The following is a 16,532-nucleotide window of genomic DNA, read 5'->3' as shown; positions in this document are numbered from 1 at the left end:
TACCAAGACCAATGACAAACTCTATACTATTACTTTCGGATTTCAGCTTTTCCTAAGGTCTTGAAGCAACAAGCTACTTAAATTCAGTTCTGATGAATATACAACATAGAACTATTATAAATCCCCAATTTATTCTGTTACCCTGCATGTTCCTGTTTCCCCCTTAATTTCAAGGTAGTAAAATATCTTAGAGTAGTAGCTTAGTAAATGATATTGATAACGTGAAAGTGTTATGTTAAAGCAAATCAATGTTCACAAAAGGTGGTTTTTAACTCTGACTCATTCTCAAAGGGCTATGAGTTATCTCACTATTTACTTACAGTTCTATGGATTGTGTTTTCTCATTTTCATATTTCTCCTTTTCCCAAAGAGAGTGTTTCATCTTTTCCAAACTGTTTGTCAACTGCACAACTTCTTCCTTCAAATTTGCTTCTTTATTATTTAACTCTTTCATTTTTCGGTCTGAATTAGCACATTTCTCTTGCAGAGCTACTGTATTAGCTTCTAGATTTAAAATAATAGATTCTTTTTCTTTAAGCATTTCTTCTAACTTTATCACGCTGTCTTCTTTTGTTCTAAAAGCCTCTAAGAGGCATTCAAGCTCTCTTATTTTTACTTTGTAACTGTTAACTTCCTCCTTATATTGTGCAATTACTCTGTGGTCTTCTGCAGCCTGTTTTTCAAAATCCTGAGTTTTCTTTTGGATTTGCTCTTGTAACTGATCCATAAGATCTTTTTCCTTTATGGACTGACTATATTGTTCTGTAATCTCACTTAATTTTACTTTTAGTTGATTATTACAGTTTTCAGTGTCCTCAAGCCCCTTCGTTAAGTTTTCAACTTCTTGAACTAGTTCTTTGATCTGCTGACTTTTCTGTGAGGAAGCCTTAATAATATTTTTGCATTCTTCCCAAATGCTTTCAACGCTGTAGTGAAAGGAGCTCTCCCATCTTGGATCTGCTGCAGAAGCAGTTTGGGACTGCATATACATAGGACTAATTTGAGATGTCTCTGATTCATCTTTTTTATAATCTAAGGAATCCTTTAGATCAACTAAATCAATATCCATAGCGTGAGACTCTAAGTGAGACTTACATAACTTATCTACTTTGGACTGTATTGTTTTTATTTGTGACACTTTATCAATTATATTTTGTTTGGCATCTTCTACTTCCTTATTTAGTTGAATAATCTTTTCTTCTTTCTCCTTATTTATAGTCTTCTGTTTATCCAATTCAGAAACAATTTGCTGATAGTCAGTTTGATACTGCTGAAGCTCTTCACTCAAGCCAGTTGCCCTTTCTTCAGACTGGGAGAGCTTAAGTTGCAAGTTTGCTACCTGCTCACTGAACTCTTCTTTTTCACTTTTTTCTCTTCTGCATTGTTCTTCAAGTGCAGCTAACTGACTCTCCAAGGTTTCAGCTCTTTCCTTCAGTGCTAGCATTTCCACATGTTTGTCAGAACTATTTTGGTTCATGCGTTCCGTTCTTTTTTGCTCTATAGGGAGATCTTCCCCACTCTCCTTCACAGCTCCTAAAAATGAATACAAATCAGGTTGGTTAAAATCAGTAAGTTATTAGCAATACCAAGTAGTAATTATGTGAAAAATGGTCACAATATGAAAATTAATATGAAATTAATATGAGAATTATGAAAATTAATACGAAAATTATACCCTCACATCAGATGGCATTTTGAAATCTCAAAGTAATTAAAGCCCTCTGAATAGCTTAACATGCAATAGGTGCCTCGGACTTCTAAGTAGTTTGCAGCAAAAGGCCCTCAACCTGAAAGAGCTCGTTGGCTTAGCTCTGTTCAAACCTTCCACTCTAACACTAGTAGAAAACCTAGCTAGTTTTTAAAAACATACTAATACTCATGAGCTAGATAACTTAGAGCTCTATCAAGTTTCCACATACACTGGTTCAACAATACTTTCAAATACAGTTAATCACCCAAACTATATTTAGAAGAAAAAATGTATTATATTTTTTTCTGAAAAGTTTCATTCATACTCGAAGTCCCCTTACTTTAAAAAGGGAGCTAAAATCCAGCACAAGTTTATCACACAGTGTTTCTGTCCTTCCTCTCTTTTTTCAGTTGGCCTCTAAGCCAAATGTAAGAATCACCACTTCTGCCCACACCTACAGCATTGCACATACAGTTCTCCCAGAAAGAGATATAAATTTCCAAACTCAAATTCCATAAATATTTTGTTAGCTTGAGACTGATTTTTCTGTAAGTAATGAACAATTAACTAAAATCACATGCATTTTGTCTCTATCAAAAGCGACTCCAGCTGCATTTCATGAGTGCTTAAGAATCCAACCGCCTGTTCAGTGACACGCATGCTATGGTTTAGTACAAAAAAGCCTGACCATCTCTAAGGTTGATGTTATGACAACTATGTATTCCAGGGAGATACTGTTGTTTCCTGTGAGCACTGCAACTACCACAGGGTGGAATTGGGCAGCCACATCACATAGCTTCCATGCAGTGCATGGAAGCAGCCTCTGAACTGATCCAACAACAAAAATGTAAGACAGCCCGCAACTGATTTAACAAAAATCAGTTTATGCTGAAGCACAGGTGTTTGCCATCTCACTCCAGGTTTACTTTTGATTGTTTTTAGAGTGATCAAATTCTACAGAGCATTTTCTTCCTGCTGCTCTCTTCTAACTAGACCTATCAAATGCTCCTGCTAGATCAGACACAATGACAGCAGTACTTTAGCTTGTAAAACCATGCTTCTAAGTTCTACAAGACTAAAAGTTTTGGGTTAGGAGATAGTTTTCCTCTGAAAGCCCAGTTGCGCAGGCAGGCCCAAGAAAACGTATCAAACAAAGTACTACATATTCCTCATACTAGACAGGAGTTTTACATACTTCACTGAAGGGGAAAGGAGCTGAGGTACTATAAGGTACTTTGTTATCTCAGGCATCAAGAGAAAAATTGAAGAGCTTATAGCCCAACACCTATAGCGAGAAGAATATAGCCATTCACAAGAGGAATTAGAAGCAATTGAGATGCTTTGTGCTGAAAAGCACCATCATGCAGTAAAACAAGATAAATATTACAGCAAGAAGATAGTGTGACATTCAGTCCAGAATCTTCTTATGCAGGAAGTACTAAAAGCACTGTCCCAAAACATGGAAGGGAAGACCTAAAGGCCAAAGAAATGTACAAGAACTTCAAGCCAAGATAACCTACCATCTCTTAAAACAAGTTTTACTCATGCCACTAGTATGGCAAAATCCTATGAAACAGCCAACACCATGTGTTTGTGCTCTTTGTTCTATTGTGCCAAGTATATTTAACAAGAATGGTTAAAAGTATATGTTAAAAAATTTCACCATTATGGAACATCTAACAGCTCAGTTTTGAAGTCAGACACTTACACAACACCTATAAATAAGAGAAATACCTAACATGACTGAATAGCCTGTATTTCGTAACAGAAAAATCTCAATGCTGAAACTGTCAGTTCTCAGTTTTATTTTTTTGTTGTTGTTGTTTTGAGAGAGTGTTTTAGTCATTATAACGAACCTACTACTATCCAGTATATCAAGGAGTCTACACCAGCTTCGTCAACTGCCCCCACCCCCTCCTGTAACCCGGATATATGTGGTACCTTCAAGTGGTCACATTAGGATCCAATATTCACACCAAACAAAGATAGTAGGGAAATTAAGAGAAATCAGAGATGTGTTTTGTATACCAAACCATCTTCTGACAAAGACAGAAGTTCTTCCTTCAGTAAGGCTTCAGATACCTTACAATTGTTCAATTAAGTTGTAAAAACAGCAGAAGAGCTCTACTGGGTCACACATACCATTTGTCCACCCAGACTAGTATTTTACCTCCCTTGGCTACTGTTGGCAAGCCTAGTCACTTCCTCCAGACCTTTCCTTGCACAAAACAGTTGGCCATGTTGTTCCAATACTGAAAAACACACCTCTGCTTAACCCTTTATGAACCTGTTGGCTGTTATTTTGTCTCATCGCTCCTAGAACCTGTTGAGAATTACTTGCTTCTCCTACCTCCTGGTGCAGCATCCTCATCCAAACAAGGCCTAGATTTTCTTCCTCAAACTTATTTTGCAAGAGGAAGGCAAGAAAAGGCAAGAAAGGGTCAAAAGGACGTGTCAAAGGGAAGTTTCTGATTCCCTTTTTGCATATGGCTTCTATAATTCTAGGAAAACTGAAGCCCAACTGTGTCCAGAAGTTAAATGCAAAATGGTATCTGTAAGCTCTGCCTGCACAAATCAGGCCCATATAGCTCCATCTTGTTGATTAAGAGACTTCAATGAGGCTGATAGAAATAAGAAGTGGTACCCTGGCAAACTTGCAAACAAAGTAAAGAAAGCAAGAGTCCAAACATAAGAGCTATGCAAAAACAGGCTAGCTATGGACTTAAAATAGTTACTTCTATTCAGATGGAAATCTTTTCTTCTTTGCCAACACTATCATCTTGACCAGTGCTGGTGTGTTCACAGCACACACACAGAATTAAACTTTGTCTCACAGCACATATTGTATGACTGAGCAATTAATAAGTCATTGACAGCTTTGATGCTTGTTCTGAAAAGTTTTGAAGCACGTGAGCAGGTGATGTTACTCTCCCAGAAGAATAGCAAAAGTGGAAGTAAGGTTAATACGAAAATCCTGAAGATTAGAATTACTACTGAGTCTGGGAGTTTATCAGCAGATGAGGAAAAAGCAACAGAGAGGAAGCAGGCTAAAAAACTAACTTTTATTTTAAGCATTTAAGAGTGAACAGTGTAAGACCTTCTGCAAACAAGCATTTACATAAGTTACTTCCATTTACATTTTAGCACAGATTTTCTCCTCATACCACAAAGTTTACGCTTCGCAACTTTTGGCTTCTGTTCTGGAATAGGAATCAAGTTTTTTTGAAAGACACCTTGTCCTGTGATGGTAGAAATTGTACCTTTCTTTGTAGGTGGCTCTTCTTCCGCAGTAGGCTCATCTTCTAAACTACGCTTTCTTCCCACTTCCAATACAGTTTCCTCACATTTCTTTAACTGGCTGCTTTCAGTTACTTTGTTAGAGCTCTCTTCTGCCATTTTTCTTTTAATGCTAGATACAGTCTTGTCCTGCATTAAAATAAAATCAGTTACATTGAAGTTTTTACAAAATGAGCACTTAAGTCTTAGCACATTTTGTAAATATATTTGCATACAAAAGGTATCTGGGTAAGATGTTCCTCTGACAACCCCCATAGAAACCAGTTACATATCCTAAAACAAGAGCAAGTATGCCTTCAGATACCAAGAGCACAATGCTTTCAATATAGAAGGCAGAGCAAGAGCTCAGGAAACTGCAAAATGTAAGATTCACATACAATCAATGAGTTTACCACCTGAAGAAGAATTTCTGATGTACAGAGTTTATATAATTGCCAATTTGTTCAAAGGACAAATGATCAGCTCTTATGACACTGAAGTGATGAACTTGTATTTTGGTACAGTTTGGAGTTTTAATCAACTTCAACGCCACAGATCATTTTTATCATGACAGACAATGCAATTTGAAAGCCTGGTCAGTTCTGTCGTTCACACTTTAGACCAGGTATTTAACAGAGTTAAGATGAGTTAGTTTCTTTACTTACAAGATGACACAAACAGTAAGCCATGCTGGCACTGCCGAGGACTTATTACTCATCTTCAGTACTTCAAGAAAAAAATCTTCCTAATAGCGTTAAGGTTTGTGGCCATGTTTTAAGTGTCATGCCACACAGCCTTATAGAAACACTGGATAGAGTTGGAACCTTGCTCTTGGAAGAAATAGTAATAATAGGTAGCAGTCATCGCGACTCTCACTCAGCTTTAATACTATAGGTAGCAGTCATCACTACTGTCACTCAGCTTTAATACTATAGAAGAGCTAAATTGCAGTGAGGAAGAGATAGGCACTCAAAGACTAAGCAAGGTCAAAGCCTTAATTTTTCAGGGGGAAGAGAAACTGATTGAATGCTGACAAAGTAAACTCCATTTAAAGTTTTCTCAGAACTACTTAAGGCTACTGAACATCAGGTTCAAAAAAGCAACTGCATGTTTTCTTTTTTATTTTTAAATCTACACACACAGCCCAGGTACTCTTTAGGTATTCAGTAGCTAGCAGTACATTAGCCAGCAGCAAGTTTATTAATCACAACAAAAGCATAGATACCCTGGTTATCCACTTGTACATACTGTTGCTCTTCCTTTGAAAGTGGGTGTGTGGGGTAATGGTTGTTGGGCCACACTGATATTTGTTCCTAATTCACACAGTTGGTCTTTGTATTATTAACCTCGAACTTCAATTAAATTTGAACTCTTCCTGTGGGAGACCTCCTCTCAGTCCTCCATTTCATTCGGGTAAAAGTACAGACAGTGACACAATCTGTCTGTTCCCACTGCCTAAACCCTCCCATTGTGAGCTGTTTCTTTAGAGGGCCTACTCAGTCTCATCAACAGTCCTCCAGTAACTTCAGTTCCACGCTTCTGAAGTCTCATCTTTCGTATTTCAACCCCAACACACACACTTTCCACTTGGTATTGCTTGAAATGGAAACAAGTGCGTTGAGACTGAACCTAAAATTTCTAACTACTTACAGAAAATTACAGTTTTCCAAAACAGATAAATCCATGGCAAGCATAGATCTAGATTTTTTTAATAAAGAAAATTGAGATATGTAAAACTTACATAGTCTTTTACAGTTTCTTCTAAATGGGATATTAAATCTTGTAGCCTCGTAATAACATCATCCTTTTGCCCCACGATGTCCATTAGCTCTTGAATCCTTGCATTCTGGGTATTCATTTTCTTGGAAATATGAAACAGTAGTTCAGTCATCAGTTTCTAATGTAGTATTAAGGAGTTGAATTACATAATGCATTTTAAAGCAAGTTCAGATAAACTAAGCGCAAGCGAAAGAGCTAGAAACATACTGAAAAAGACATTTTAAGCTACCAGAATAAGAACAAATAGCACAAGATTTTCTTGATAGAGTTACCTCAGTTGCTTTTTTAAGTTGCTCAGCAGACTCATCCAATTTAACCGTCTGCATTTCAAGGTCTGTAACATACAGAGAAGCTTGCATCATATAAGCAGCCATTATATTGTTTACTCACTAGTCCATTTTTCTAGATACTCTTGTACCTAAGTAGCTTTTGAATAAATTGATTTGTTTTCACGTTAACTTCTCATAGAACACATTTCAAAAGTTGTCTAGATTTCTTGGAGAAGGATAATGGAGTCTTGCAACCCATATTAAGCATATCAAGAGAATGTTGAAATCATTGTTGTGAGTATCATTTATGGATGTTCCACAAGGTACCTGAAAACACTGCCTCAACAAGATGTAAAGTGTAGGGATTACAATATAATCATCAGTAACATTGACATTTTACCCCACACTTCAGAAAGCTTAAAACTGTTCGTTGCAGACTTGTCTCAAAAATAAAATAAAATGGAACAACCAAGATTGGTGTCTTGTTCAACCTGAATACGCACAGCACAGGTTACCACTTCTGGTATGCAACGTGGTTCCCAAAACTAGAGCTTCCCTCCTCCCCGCCCCCAGTTCCTGCTCAAATGAGTTAATTATTTCCATTTCACCTTGGTTAACTATATCTTTCTTCTGCCTTCCATATCAATTATACCTAACTCACCCCTGTTTTTCTGAGTCAGCTCTTCTTCAGCTTTGGTTAGTTCAGTGGTTTTCTTTGTCAATTCTTCTTCGGTCTTTGTTAGTTCAGTGGTAATTTTTCCCAGTTGCTCTTCAAGCCAATCTATAGCTTCCTGTGGGTCCTCTAGGGACACAACGTAGTTATGTGCTGCTTCTGCATGCTTTTTAATATCAATGACATCCTTCTGCAGAGAATCAATAATGTGCTCAAGAATAATGCAGGTGCCTGGCATTATGCTATATTCTCCATCCTGAAAGATATTTCACATCCATTAAAAATTGGCAAATAATTACACAATTGCCATTATTTCTAGAAAATGAATGTAGAACACCATTATGAATTAAACTATATAAAAACAATTTTAGTTCCAGCTTCAAAACGCAACTTGTGAGTTCATATGCAACTTGATTGCCAGTCCTTGTCTTCCTCCACATACAAGCCTATTATCACGTAACAGCTACTCTATTTCTATAGCATCTAATGACCCACCATTACATTCCCTTTCATACATCTACAGATAACTTGCATCCAAGTTTAAAATACAAGCTAAGACTTCTGAACATGTACTTAAGACTCAGCAACTATTCTTGTACCTATATTTCATTTAACGTCTTGCTGAGGATACAGCTTTACAACATGCAGTTCCTTGAAACAATCCTCCTGTCTAATCCCAATAAGGGATACCACCCCATAACAAGTAATGAGTAAAACCGAAAATGTTTCAGGGGAAAAGTGAATAAAAAATACCCGAGGTCCTGCCTGCTCACTGCAAGACAGATCCTTCAATTTATCTTCTTCATCAGGGTTTTTAACATAACCATTTACAAGTTCCTTGAAGATTTCCAGACGCCTTTCAGAATTTTCTTCGACCCGTTCACGTTCATTACAAAGACGCTCTCTATAGTAGAAAAGAAAGTCAGCTAAAAGCTAGCCAATCTGAGCTGTTACTAGTATAGCTTCCTGTAAACAAAGATGTTTCTCCTTTATTTTGTCACAACAGAATAATACACAGAATACTACTCTTACACTAAAAGAGAAGTGTATTTCCCCCACTCCCCAAGATTTGTTGGGGGGGTGGAATTGGGAGATGGCAGCAGACAGGGCAAGGAGGGATTACAACAGATGCAAGTGTATCCTAGAAGCATTTTTTCTAGGTTTCTTAAGCCAGAACACTTGTTTTGAGTATCACCAAGGACTCCAGAGATACAGATTCCCACCTCCCCCCAACCTTTCACACAGTGTATTTTTCCTGAACTCATAGTCCAAACACAAACAGATATATTAACAGGTAAGAGTAACAGAGCAAGCCTAGCAGAAGAGTACAGTCTATTATGGCCAAGGGTCAGATTTTAAGAAATAAGTGTATTCGCTTTCTTTTTTTTTTAAGCAATAGTTCTAAGTCAAATTAAAAGCTAACTTACATGAAATCTATTTCCCGCTGAGCGAAGTATTCGACAAATTCTTGTACCACTTCTTCACGAATTTTTAGCTCCAGCACTAGCTTATTCTTCCTTTCAGTAATAAGTTTTTTCTTCAGGTCTTCTATAAGATTCAGCAGTGCCTAGAATTACAATTAGCATTAAGTTTTTCATAAAGTAATGGCTTCCCCAGAAGCGAGATTTTTTTTCCCCCCATTCCTCAAACACTAAAATACCACTTCACACTGTTTGAAAAAAGATCTTCCAGTTTTTATTAACTTATTCATAAATAAGAGCATTCACAATTAGATGAAATATAAAATTCTGTGCTAGTACCAAACAGATAAGTTTGCACAGAAAAAGCATTTGTCAGGAACTTTAAGTCCTGCCAAATTAAGCTTTTTTAGCTCTTGTATTCCAAATACCCATTTTTGGTTGAGATCAGTGAAACCTCCACAAAACAGACTCTAGTCTATTCCCTCCTCTCTTTTATCTGGAAGTGACTTTCCAAAGAAGCACTGTCCCAAAACAGACTAGAGTCTCCTTCTTAAAAAAAGAGGTTTTCTGTTCACAAAATGTAAGGGAAAGGTCGTCTCTGTTGCTAGAACACAAGTAATCCTTGACACATACTGACCAGAGGTTACACAAAGCCAATAAAAGCAAACCTGCATGTCTCATTGCTCAATGTGTATTTAGACACATTTCATGCAGCTTTCCTACACTAGATGACAAGTATGAGTAATCCCGCTTTTAGTTCTTAACACTGGATTTATGGAAAAATAAGGTGATCAGAAGGAATAGGAGAGAGATGGGGGAAACCAGAATACATTGTTTCAAGACTCAGTGCTACACTAATTCTTAAAATAGTCCTGGTACATACTGTATATTCTTCTTTTCCAATAAGGACTTGAGTTTCGTCATGTTTCTGCTCTTCTTCTTCTTCCGCCATACTATGATGTTCCTCCATCTCATCATCATCACCTTCAATCACATCTTCTAAGCTCCGGTCCCATAGAACAGTAGCTCTTTTCCTCGGGATAGACGTTTTAGCAACACTAAGCAGCGATGATTCTCTTGCCAATTTCTGGCCAAATGACTGATCATGAGGAAGAATAGATGTGTCCATAACTAAAACCTACCCAGGAAATAAAGAACAAAACAATCAGTATTTCTTAAACCTTTACTAGCACTTCCAGGAGACACCTGCTGCAGTTTCCTATAGCTTTCTACAGGCACAGTACTCCCTTGGTCTACGCTCTGTTCAGAGTCACCACTTAAACCAGTTTTCAGCTGAAGTACAAAGGATTCACTTCAGAGTCCAACCTTTCTTTTGAACCCAGGAACACCAAGTTTCACTAGCTGGAAGACATACAAGAGTTGCCACTCATGCAGCAGATTTCTACATTTTCTATTTTGAGTTTCCAGTTGCATTAAATGCAACTGAATGTCATCCTACAAATTCTGTCTTGCACAACTGTATCATCCTTACAGTCTGCTGCTTCTAGTCTCACATTTAACCTCCTTAGATAAGTCCACATCCCAAAGGCCTCATCCACCTATTGTCCTTGCAACACAAACTCTCAGAAGCTTTGTCTTCCATTAAGGCTCCAGCACTGATCTGACACTTTAGTCTTCCATCTTTATCAAGGTTATATCATTGCATTTACTCTTACCCATTCTGCTTAACCTCCACTTTCCTACTGACGCCCTTCAGACTCTTTGCTGTTCAACTTTTGTCAATACTTGAACAATATTCAGAATTAGGATAACAGTAGCATACGGGGCAGCTAGACATGCTCTCCTGGATGGGACCATGTTTTGAGCAGAGAAAGAAAGTTTACCCAATTTTAGGAAATTTCTTCTAAATATAACAAGCCTCTTCCTGTTAGGCTGGACATTTTGTAGGAATTAGATTCTTCGTAGAGGATGCTCCTGCCCCCACACTCCAAAGTAAAAGAATGTTCTAGTAGAGCTTTTTAAACACTTCACAAGGAAATAAAGCCTGACTAAAAGTAATTAGAAAATTTGACTACAACATGGAGAAATGAAATGCAGTAATTAAATTCATGTTCTTAGAAGTGAGAGAGCCTCTAGAGCTTCTTCTTTAAATGCAAATCATAAGCATTGATCAACAAGATAAACTACAATACACTTACTTTTTGTGCAATGGCTGAGAACTTCAGCACATTGAGCGTTTCATCATATGCTGAAGCACATTGGCTTATGTTTACTATCATGTATACTTTCCCTCTTCCACTGAGAAATCCTTGAAGAAAATGAGTTAACTTACTCTCCCGAAATGGTATGTGCTGCTGCAGCCTTTAAAGACAAAAAAAATCATGGCCAGAAGTTAAATAACTTCCAGTCAATGTAAGAGCTATCCAGCTGGAAGACTACAAGCTATTGTTAACTACAGTAGTCTTTATATCAATTAAAATTGGTTTTTTGCTAGATACACCTGCTCATGGAGATTGCATGGCTGTTTCAGCTGCTACTTAGCCATTATCTTCTCAGTTAGAATACAGTAAAACCACCAATGGGAGCACTTGAACAGGTTCAACATTTAACCTATGGTAGGTCACATAGCCTCACATGACAGCTACTGAATTACGTGAATAGTGCTACAGAACTTATCGAGGCAGTTACTGTCAGAACATGTGGCCCACAGGCAGGAACAATAACCAATCATTTTAAGAAAATAACTGCAAAAAAGTCATAAATATTTTAAGAGATCATGCTTCAGAACATTTGTTCTATATTGTTAGAATTCCAAGTTATTAGGACCAGAAAGACATTCTGAATACATTCAAGCCCTTTAAGAATCTGCTAGTTTTAATGCATCTTTCCCATCTAGAAAGGACAGAAAGATAAGAGACTGTAAGTCACTAGCAAAGCTTTTTTTAAAATCTTATTTTAAGCATAATAGACTTGGAATAGGCTGTCAGGCACAGTGTTATGGCACAAGTGGTAAAGCTCATAAGGGCATATCACGAGCAAAGTGAGTACATTAAACTTCTGGAACAGAAACAGATCTTCAGATGAGAAGCTGTGGAAAAGAGTTCCTGGGAAGTTACAACCAGATGTGACTATATATTGTACAGTTGTTTAAAATACAAACAGTTCAGTCTACTCTCATTTAGATCCCAATCTAGCCTGTAAATAGCAGGTAGGCTTTTTTGTCTGCATATGGTTACCATTCTTTCTGATCTGGCTAACATTATATCAAGATTTGGAGAAAAATGCTTTTTCTTAGGATAAGCACAGCATTATCATTGTGAGGAAAATTGGGACAGTACAATTATGTAACAAATGAGATTAGTTAACGAAGGAGAAATAAAAGGTTGAAAGTTTAACTCATTTACAGTGACAGTAGTGAAAGGCGGTTTTAAACTCATTCCAGAATTTGTTTGACAAGCCAAACTCAGAAAAAGAGTTAAATTGCTAAAACCTATGATAGCACATTTACCAATTTAGAATTTAATGATTTAATTAAAAGCAAAGCAAGCAAATTTATAGAGCACTTTAGTAGATCAAAAAGACTTTATTCATCTGGAAAGTCTATCCATCTTTTCCAGAAGAAACTTAGTGTCAGCTAGTATATTTTAAACGCTTGCTTAGCGGTTGTACGTAATACATGAAAAGTATAACCTGTTTGCAACCTGTAGGACTTACTTTGACTGTTGACAGTTCTTGAGTGCATTAATACACTTGCCTAGAATCAGGAGAGAGGTATTTATATTTCCACTCTCTTTCAATCTATCACCTTCATTACGTGTCTTGGTGCATCTTTCTGAACCAGCAAGATCACACAGTGACAATCTAAAGGCAAAAATAGGAAAATTCAGCTTTCTTGCCTTGGAACATGCACTATTTACCATTTCAATCAACTTTTCTTAGAGGAAGAATTTCTTTGTCTTCATCTACATGAACCCTTCCACCTTTTCAGCATTGCTTCCCCAATGAAGTTTCACGCTACTTCCTGCCAAACTCCTCCCCAACAAGCTTCCTATATTTCCCCTTCATCCCCTTCCGTGTGAGGACTTGTATAACTTCAGAAGTAGAGTGAAGCAGACTACGGGAATGTTGTGCTGAGCAGAGGATGCAAGATATAGAATATTGCAACCTGACAGCTTGGGGTAGAGGGCTTAGTACTATATATATATAGATAACAAATAGGGAAACCACAATTTTATGCATGAGGCCAGGGAGCACTAGATGTACAGCATAGTACCAATATACCAACATGGAAGATAACTAATAACTTCATCCCAAAGGAAAAGGGGAACTCTGCTCTGAACTTACTCATTGACTTGTGTCACCCGTGGCGTTTCCAAGTCCTCAATTTTCAGTACCTTAACTGTGAATATGCTATGACTGAAAGGAGAAGTTGAAAGTAGAGAGAAATGAAGCGAGACTAAAACTTAGAAAAAACACTTGGCCATCTACAACACTTGTTCAAAACACCGTTAAATCTATCCATATATCTAAGAATTTACTCTATCAGATACATTAAACTTTTTAAACAGCTGGAACTCACACTATTTACCATTTCAAACAATCACTTCTCTTAGAGGAAGAATTTCTTGGTCTTCATCTACATGAAACCTTCTATTCTTTTCAGGGTTTCTTTCAGTGTACAAGTTTTTGTTGTATGTATTTTCCCCCCCCCCCCCTTATCTAGATGGACTAAAGCTAAGTTTTTCTGCCTTAAAGAGAATATTCGACAAAATGTTGTTAGCTTTTGTACACGTTCATCTTCTTGAAGGAAGAATCCTTTTGATTTAAAGCATTCGGTCGCATACTATTAGAGGACATCAAACTGAAACCTATATATCTAGAACTTGTTAAAACCTCTTCCCCTCCAAAAGCCACAGGCCATATTTTAGCTTCTCCCTCCCACCCACACCATCCTATATTCAATGTTATTCAAAATTCATCTCACCTTCTGCTGGAGGAAGTATTTAGTTTTGTACTTGCAATACTCTGGTGTTTCAGCCCCAGCTTCAGAAGTCTAGAAGCTTCTCTGGAATCAGAAATCTGAACCCATTGCAGATCTTTAGGAAGAAAGAAAATCATTTTGTAAACATCATTAGACAAACAGAAAGAAGAGAGCAGGGGATAGCGTATGCACACCAAGGATAATACGTTTTCAAGACATACAAATGTTTTATTTTTTTATTAATTTTACTAAAACTCTTCAGACAAATTGTAGAATGATAACAGAAGATTAAATTCCTCCTCCAATGGAAAAGAAAGGGCAAGGTATATCACATCTCATCCTATCAACGCACTAAAGCATGGTCTATCCAAATTAAGCACGCAGCCTTAGCATGAGCACTGAAAAGCCAAGACATAGGCTCTAATATTAGAGAGCTCCTATGTCTACATTAAGGCAGAATTCTACCTGAAACGCTTTGTTTCAGCCTGCAGACTGGGAGTATGGGAGAGAACACCCAGAACAGGTTATCTGGATACCTTTTAGGGCCATCAACTTAACTGAAAAAGCATCAGTGAAGCATTTTGGCTACAACGTAATGACTATTTCACCTTGGTATGTGCTAGAGTTAATACCTACAGTCACCCTAACAGAACTTATATAATATCAACAGCAGAAAGGCCACCAAAATTGTATTGGCAAATATACTGTGTGACCAAGAAAAAAGAAAAGAGTCCTTAAGTGGTTTCCTCAAGAAAAAACAATAAAGTCATTAAGTGGTTCTCTCAATAACAGCCTTACACTAAGCTTTATAAACAAGATTAAGCCAAAGCATAGCTCAAAGTAGACTATTTCTTACTTCACACATTCTTTGGTGTTTGAAGAAATGAATGAGTTAGGTTTACTGTCCAATTCAGCTTTCTCAATCTATGGCCTCGCCTACGTAAGAAAAACAACATGCCAAATACCAACAAACAAGCTTTTAATAATCTAGAATTGGCATCTCAATTGTCAGAAAAGACTAGAGCAATTCAAACAAGTATCAAACCCTATTTTTTCCAGGACCTGATGTAATCATTGAATTGTTATATATGAGTTCTGACACCACCCCCCAAAACCAATAATCAAACTTGTAATATTATTAGTTTGAAGTACTGTAAAATGTAAAGCTGTAGCCAGAACGAATTTTCTTATATAGTCACTAAAATCTGATTCTCCACAGAAGATACTAAAAAACCCAACTGTTGAGCCAGTTATAACCACAGGTAAGAACTTCTAGAACTTTTTTTTTTAATGGAAAAGAATAAGATTTGTTTAATGGTTCTCTTGTTTCTACGTTTCTAAGAAATATGAAGGCAGTAGAATGCACACAGGCTTATATGCAGGAAAAGACTATTGAAGATAAGAGCCATATAGAGACTTGCCTTTTATATTCAACTAGACATTTCTAGTGCTTCACTGAATTTATTTAGGAATTTTCTAATCTAGAAAAACATTACTATAGGAAGAACAACTTTTCCATGCCAAGTTCTGCAGTTTACAATGGATTCTAATCACCTTTTACGTAAGGACATCCCTTGATATCTTGAGCAAGGCGGAGTGTTTTTCTTTTCTTGTCATTTGATATAGGAACCAGTAAGTCATAAAAACATTCATTGTATATCTCAAAAAATGAAACCCAAACAGAGAACTTCAAGTAATTTTCCATTGTTGTGCTAGACTGTTCTGATCCTTTAAAGAGTTCTTCCAAGTCTGTCAAGTACAAAATATTACAAAGTCAACATAGAGCTAGTAAAGTGAGTTGCATTTAAAAATGAGTAACTGACCTATTATAGCAGCCTTCTCAAAAAAAAGCAAGCTTTCCATTGAAATTCCATCCCCCTTAAATATCTGGAAGTCATATTCTTACCCTACACATTTGCAAAGATACCTAAAACTAGAACTTGTATTTCCACTTCTAAAATCTAATCAAAGAGCTTAGTTAGAATTACTCAAATCTCTTCAGCATCTTCAGAAGATACAGAATTAAACTGACTAGTATACTTCATTCTGACTTAAGGCAAACTTATTATTTAGGTATTTTTTAAATGCTAAAATTGTTTGTTTTCTTTTTCCTAATTAAATAAATACTCCAGAAGTCTGTCAGAATTCCGTTACAGACCCATAGCACAAGCAGCGCTACTTTTCCTTGCTATAGTTTTACCTTATATAATACCAGTTTAGGATAGATGCACAGATAGTCTTCTAACCATTTAATCCTTGTGTTTTCTGTCTAGATAGCTTGCTCATTATTCAATTCAGTCATAATAATAATAAAAGGACCATTTGGCATTTAACATAGGCCAGAAGTCAGTTATTGACCTTAAAAAGCATCGCCAGTTTTTTTAATGGTAGTTCTTTAGTATCAAACATACCCTTAGAATCAGCTGGTGCTTTGCTGTTAGCATTATTTTGTTGGTCCACCTACAAAAGAAAACAGAGACTT

The 16,532-nt window shown here is 36.8% G+C and overlaps 1 protein-coding gene across 4 annotated transcripts in view; it reads right to left on the bottom strand.

The window, feature by feature from the left end:
* Positions 1–16,532, bottom strand: part of KIF20B (kinesin family member 20B) — a 39,106-nt gene that overhangs the window by 15,211 nt on the left and 7,363 nt on the right. For 3 of the 4 annotated variants that reach the window (XM_080597713.1, XM_080597715.1, XM_080597716.1), the window contains exons 7-20: positions 16,462–16,510; positions 15,605–15,799; positions 14,054–14,165; positions 13,414–13,485; positions 12,784–12,930; positions 11,268–11,430; positions 9,992–10,246; positions 9,115–9,254; positions 8,441–8,591; positions 7,676–7,943; positions 7,018–7,079; positions 6,708–6,827; positions 4,924–5,116; positions 321–1,533 (exon numbers count right to left, since the gene is read on the bottom strand). In XM_080597713.1, the coding sequence (XP_080453839.1) occupies positions 321–1,533; positions 4,924–5,116; positions 6,708–6,827; positions 7,018–7,079; positions 7,676–7,943; positions 8,441–8,591; positions 9,115–9,254; positions 9,992–10,246; positions 11,268–11,430; positions 12,784–12,930; positions 13,414–13,485; positions 14,054–14,165; positions 15,605–15,799; positions 16,462–16,510 (3,140 nt within the window). The remainder of the gene's footprint in view (positions 1–320; positions 1,534–4,923; positions 5,117–6,707; positions 6,828–7,017; positions 7,080–7,675; positions 7,944–8,440; positions 8,592–9,114; positions 9,255–9,991; positions 10,247–11,267; positions 11,431–12,783; positions 12,931–13,413; positions 13,486–14,053; positions 14,166–15,604; positions 15,800–16,461; positions 16,511–16,532) is intronic. The other variant, XM_080597714.1, reaches the window with a different exon arrangement.

Source organism: Anser brachyrhynchus, assembly GCF_964034855.1.
Source record: "Anser brachyrhynchus genome assembly, chromosome: 6".
Lineage (NCBI taxonomy): Eukaryota > Metazoa > Chordata > Aves > Anseriformes > Anatidae > Anser > Anser brachyrhynchus.
The sequence above is the reverse complement of the archived record's forward strand: the minus strand, read 5'-3'. Positions and strand labels throughout refer to the sequence as shown.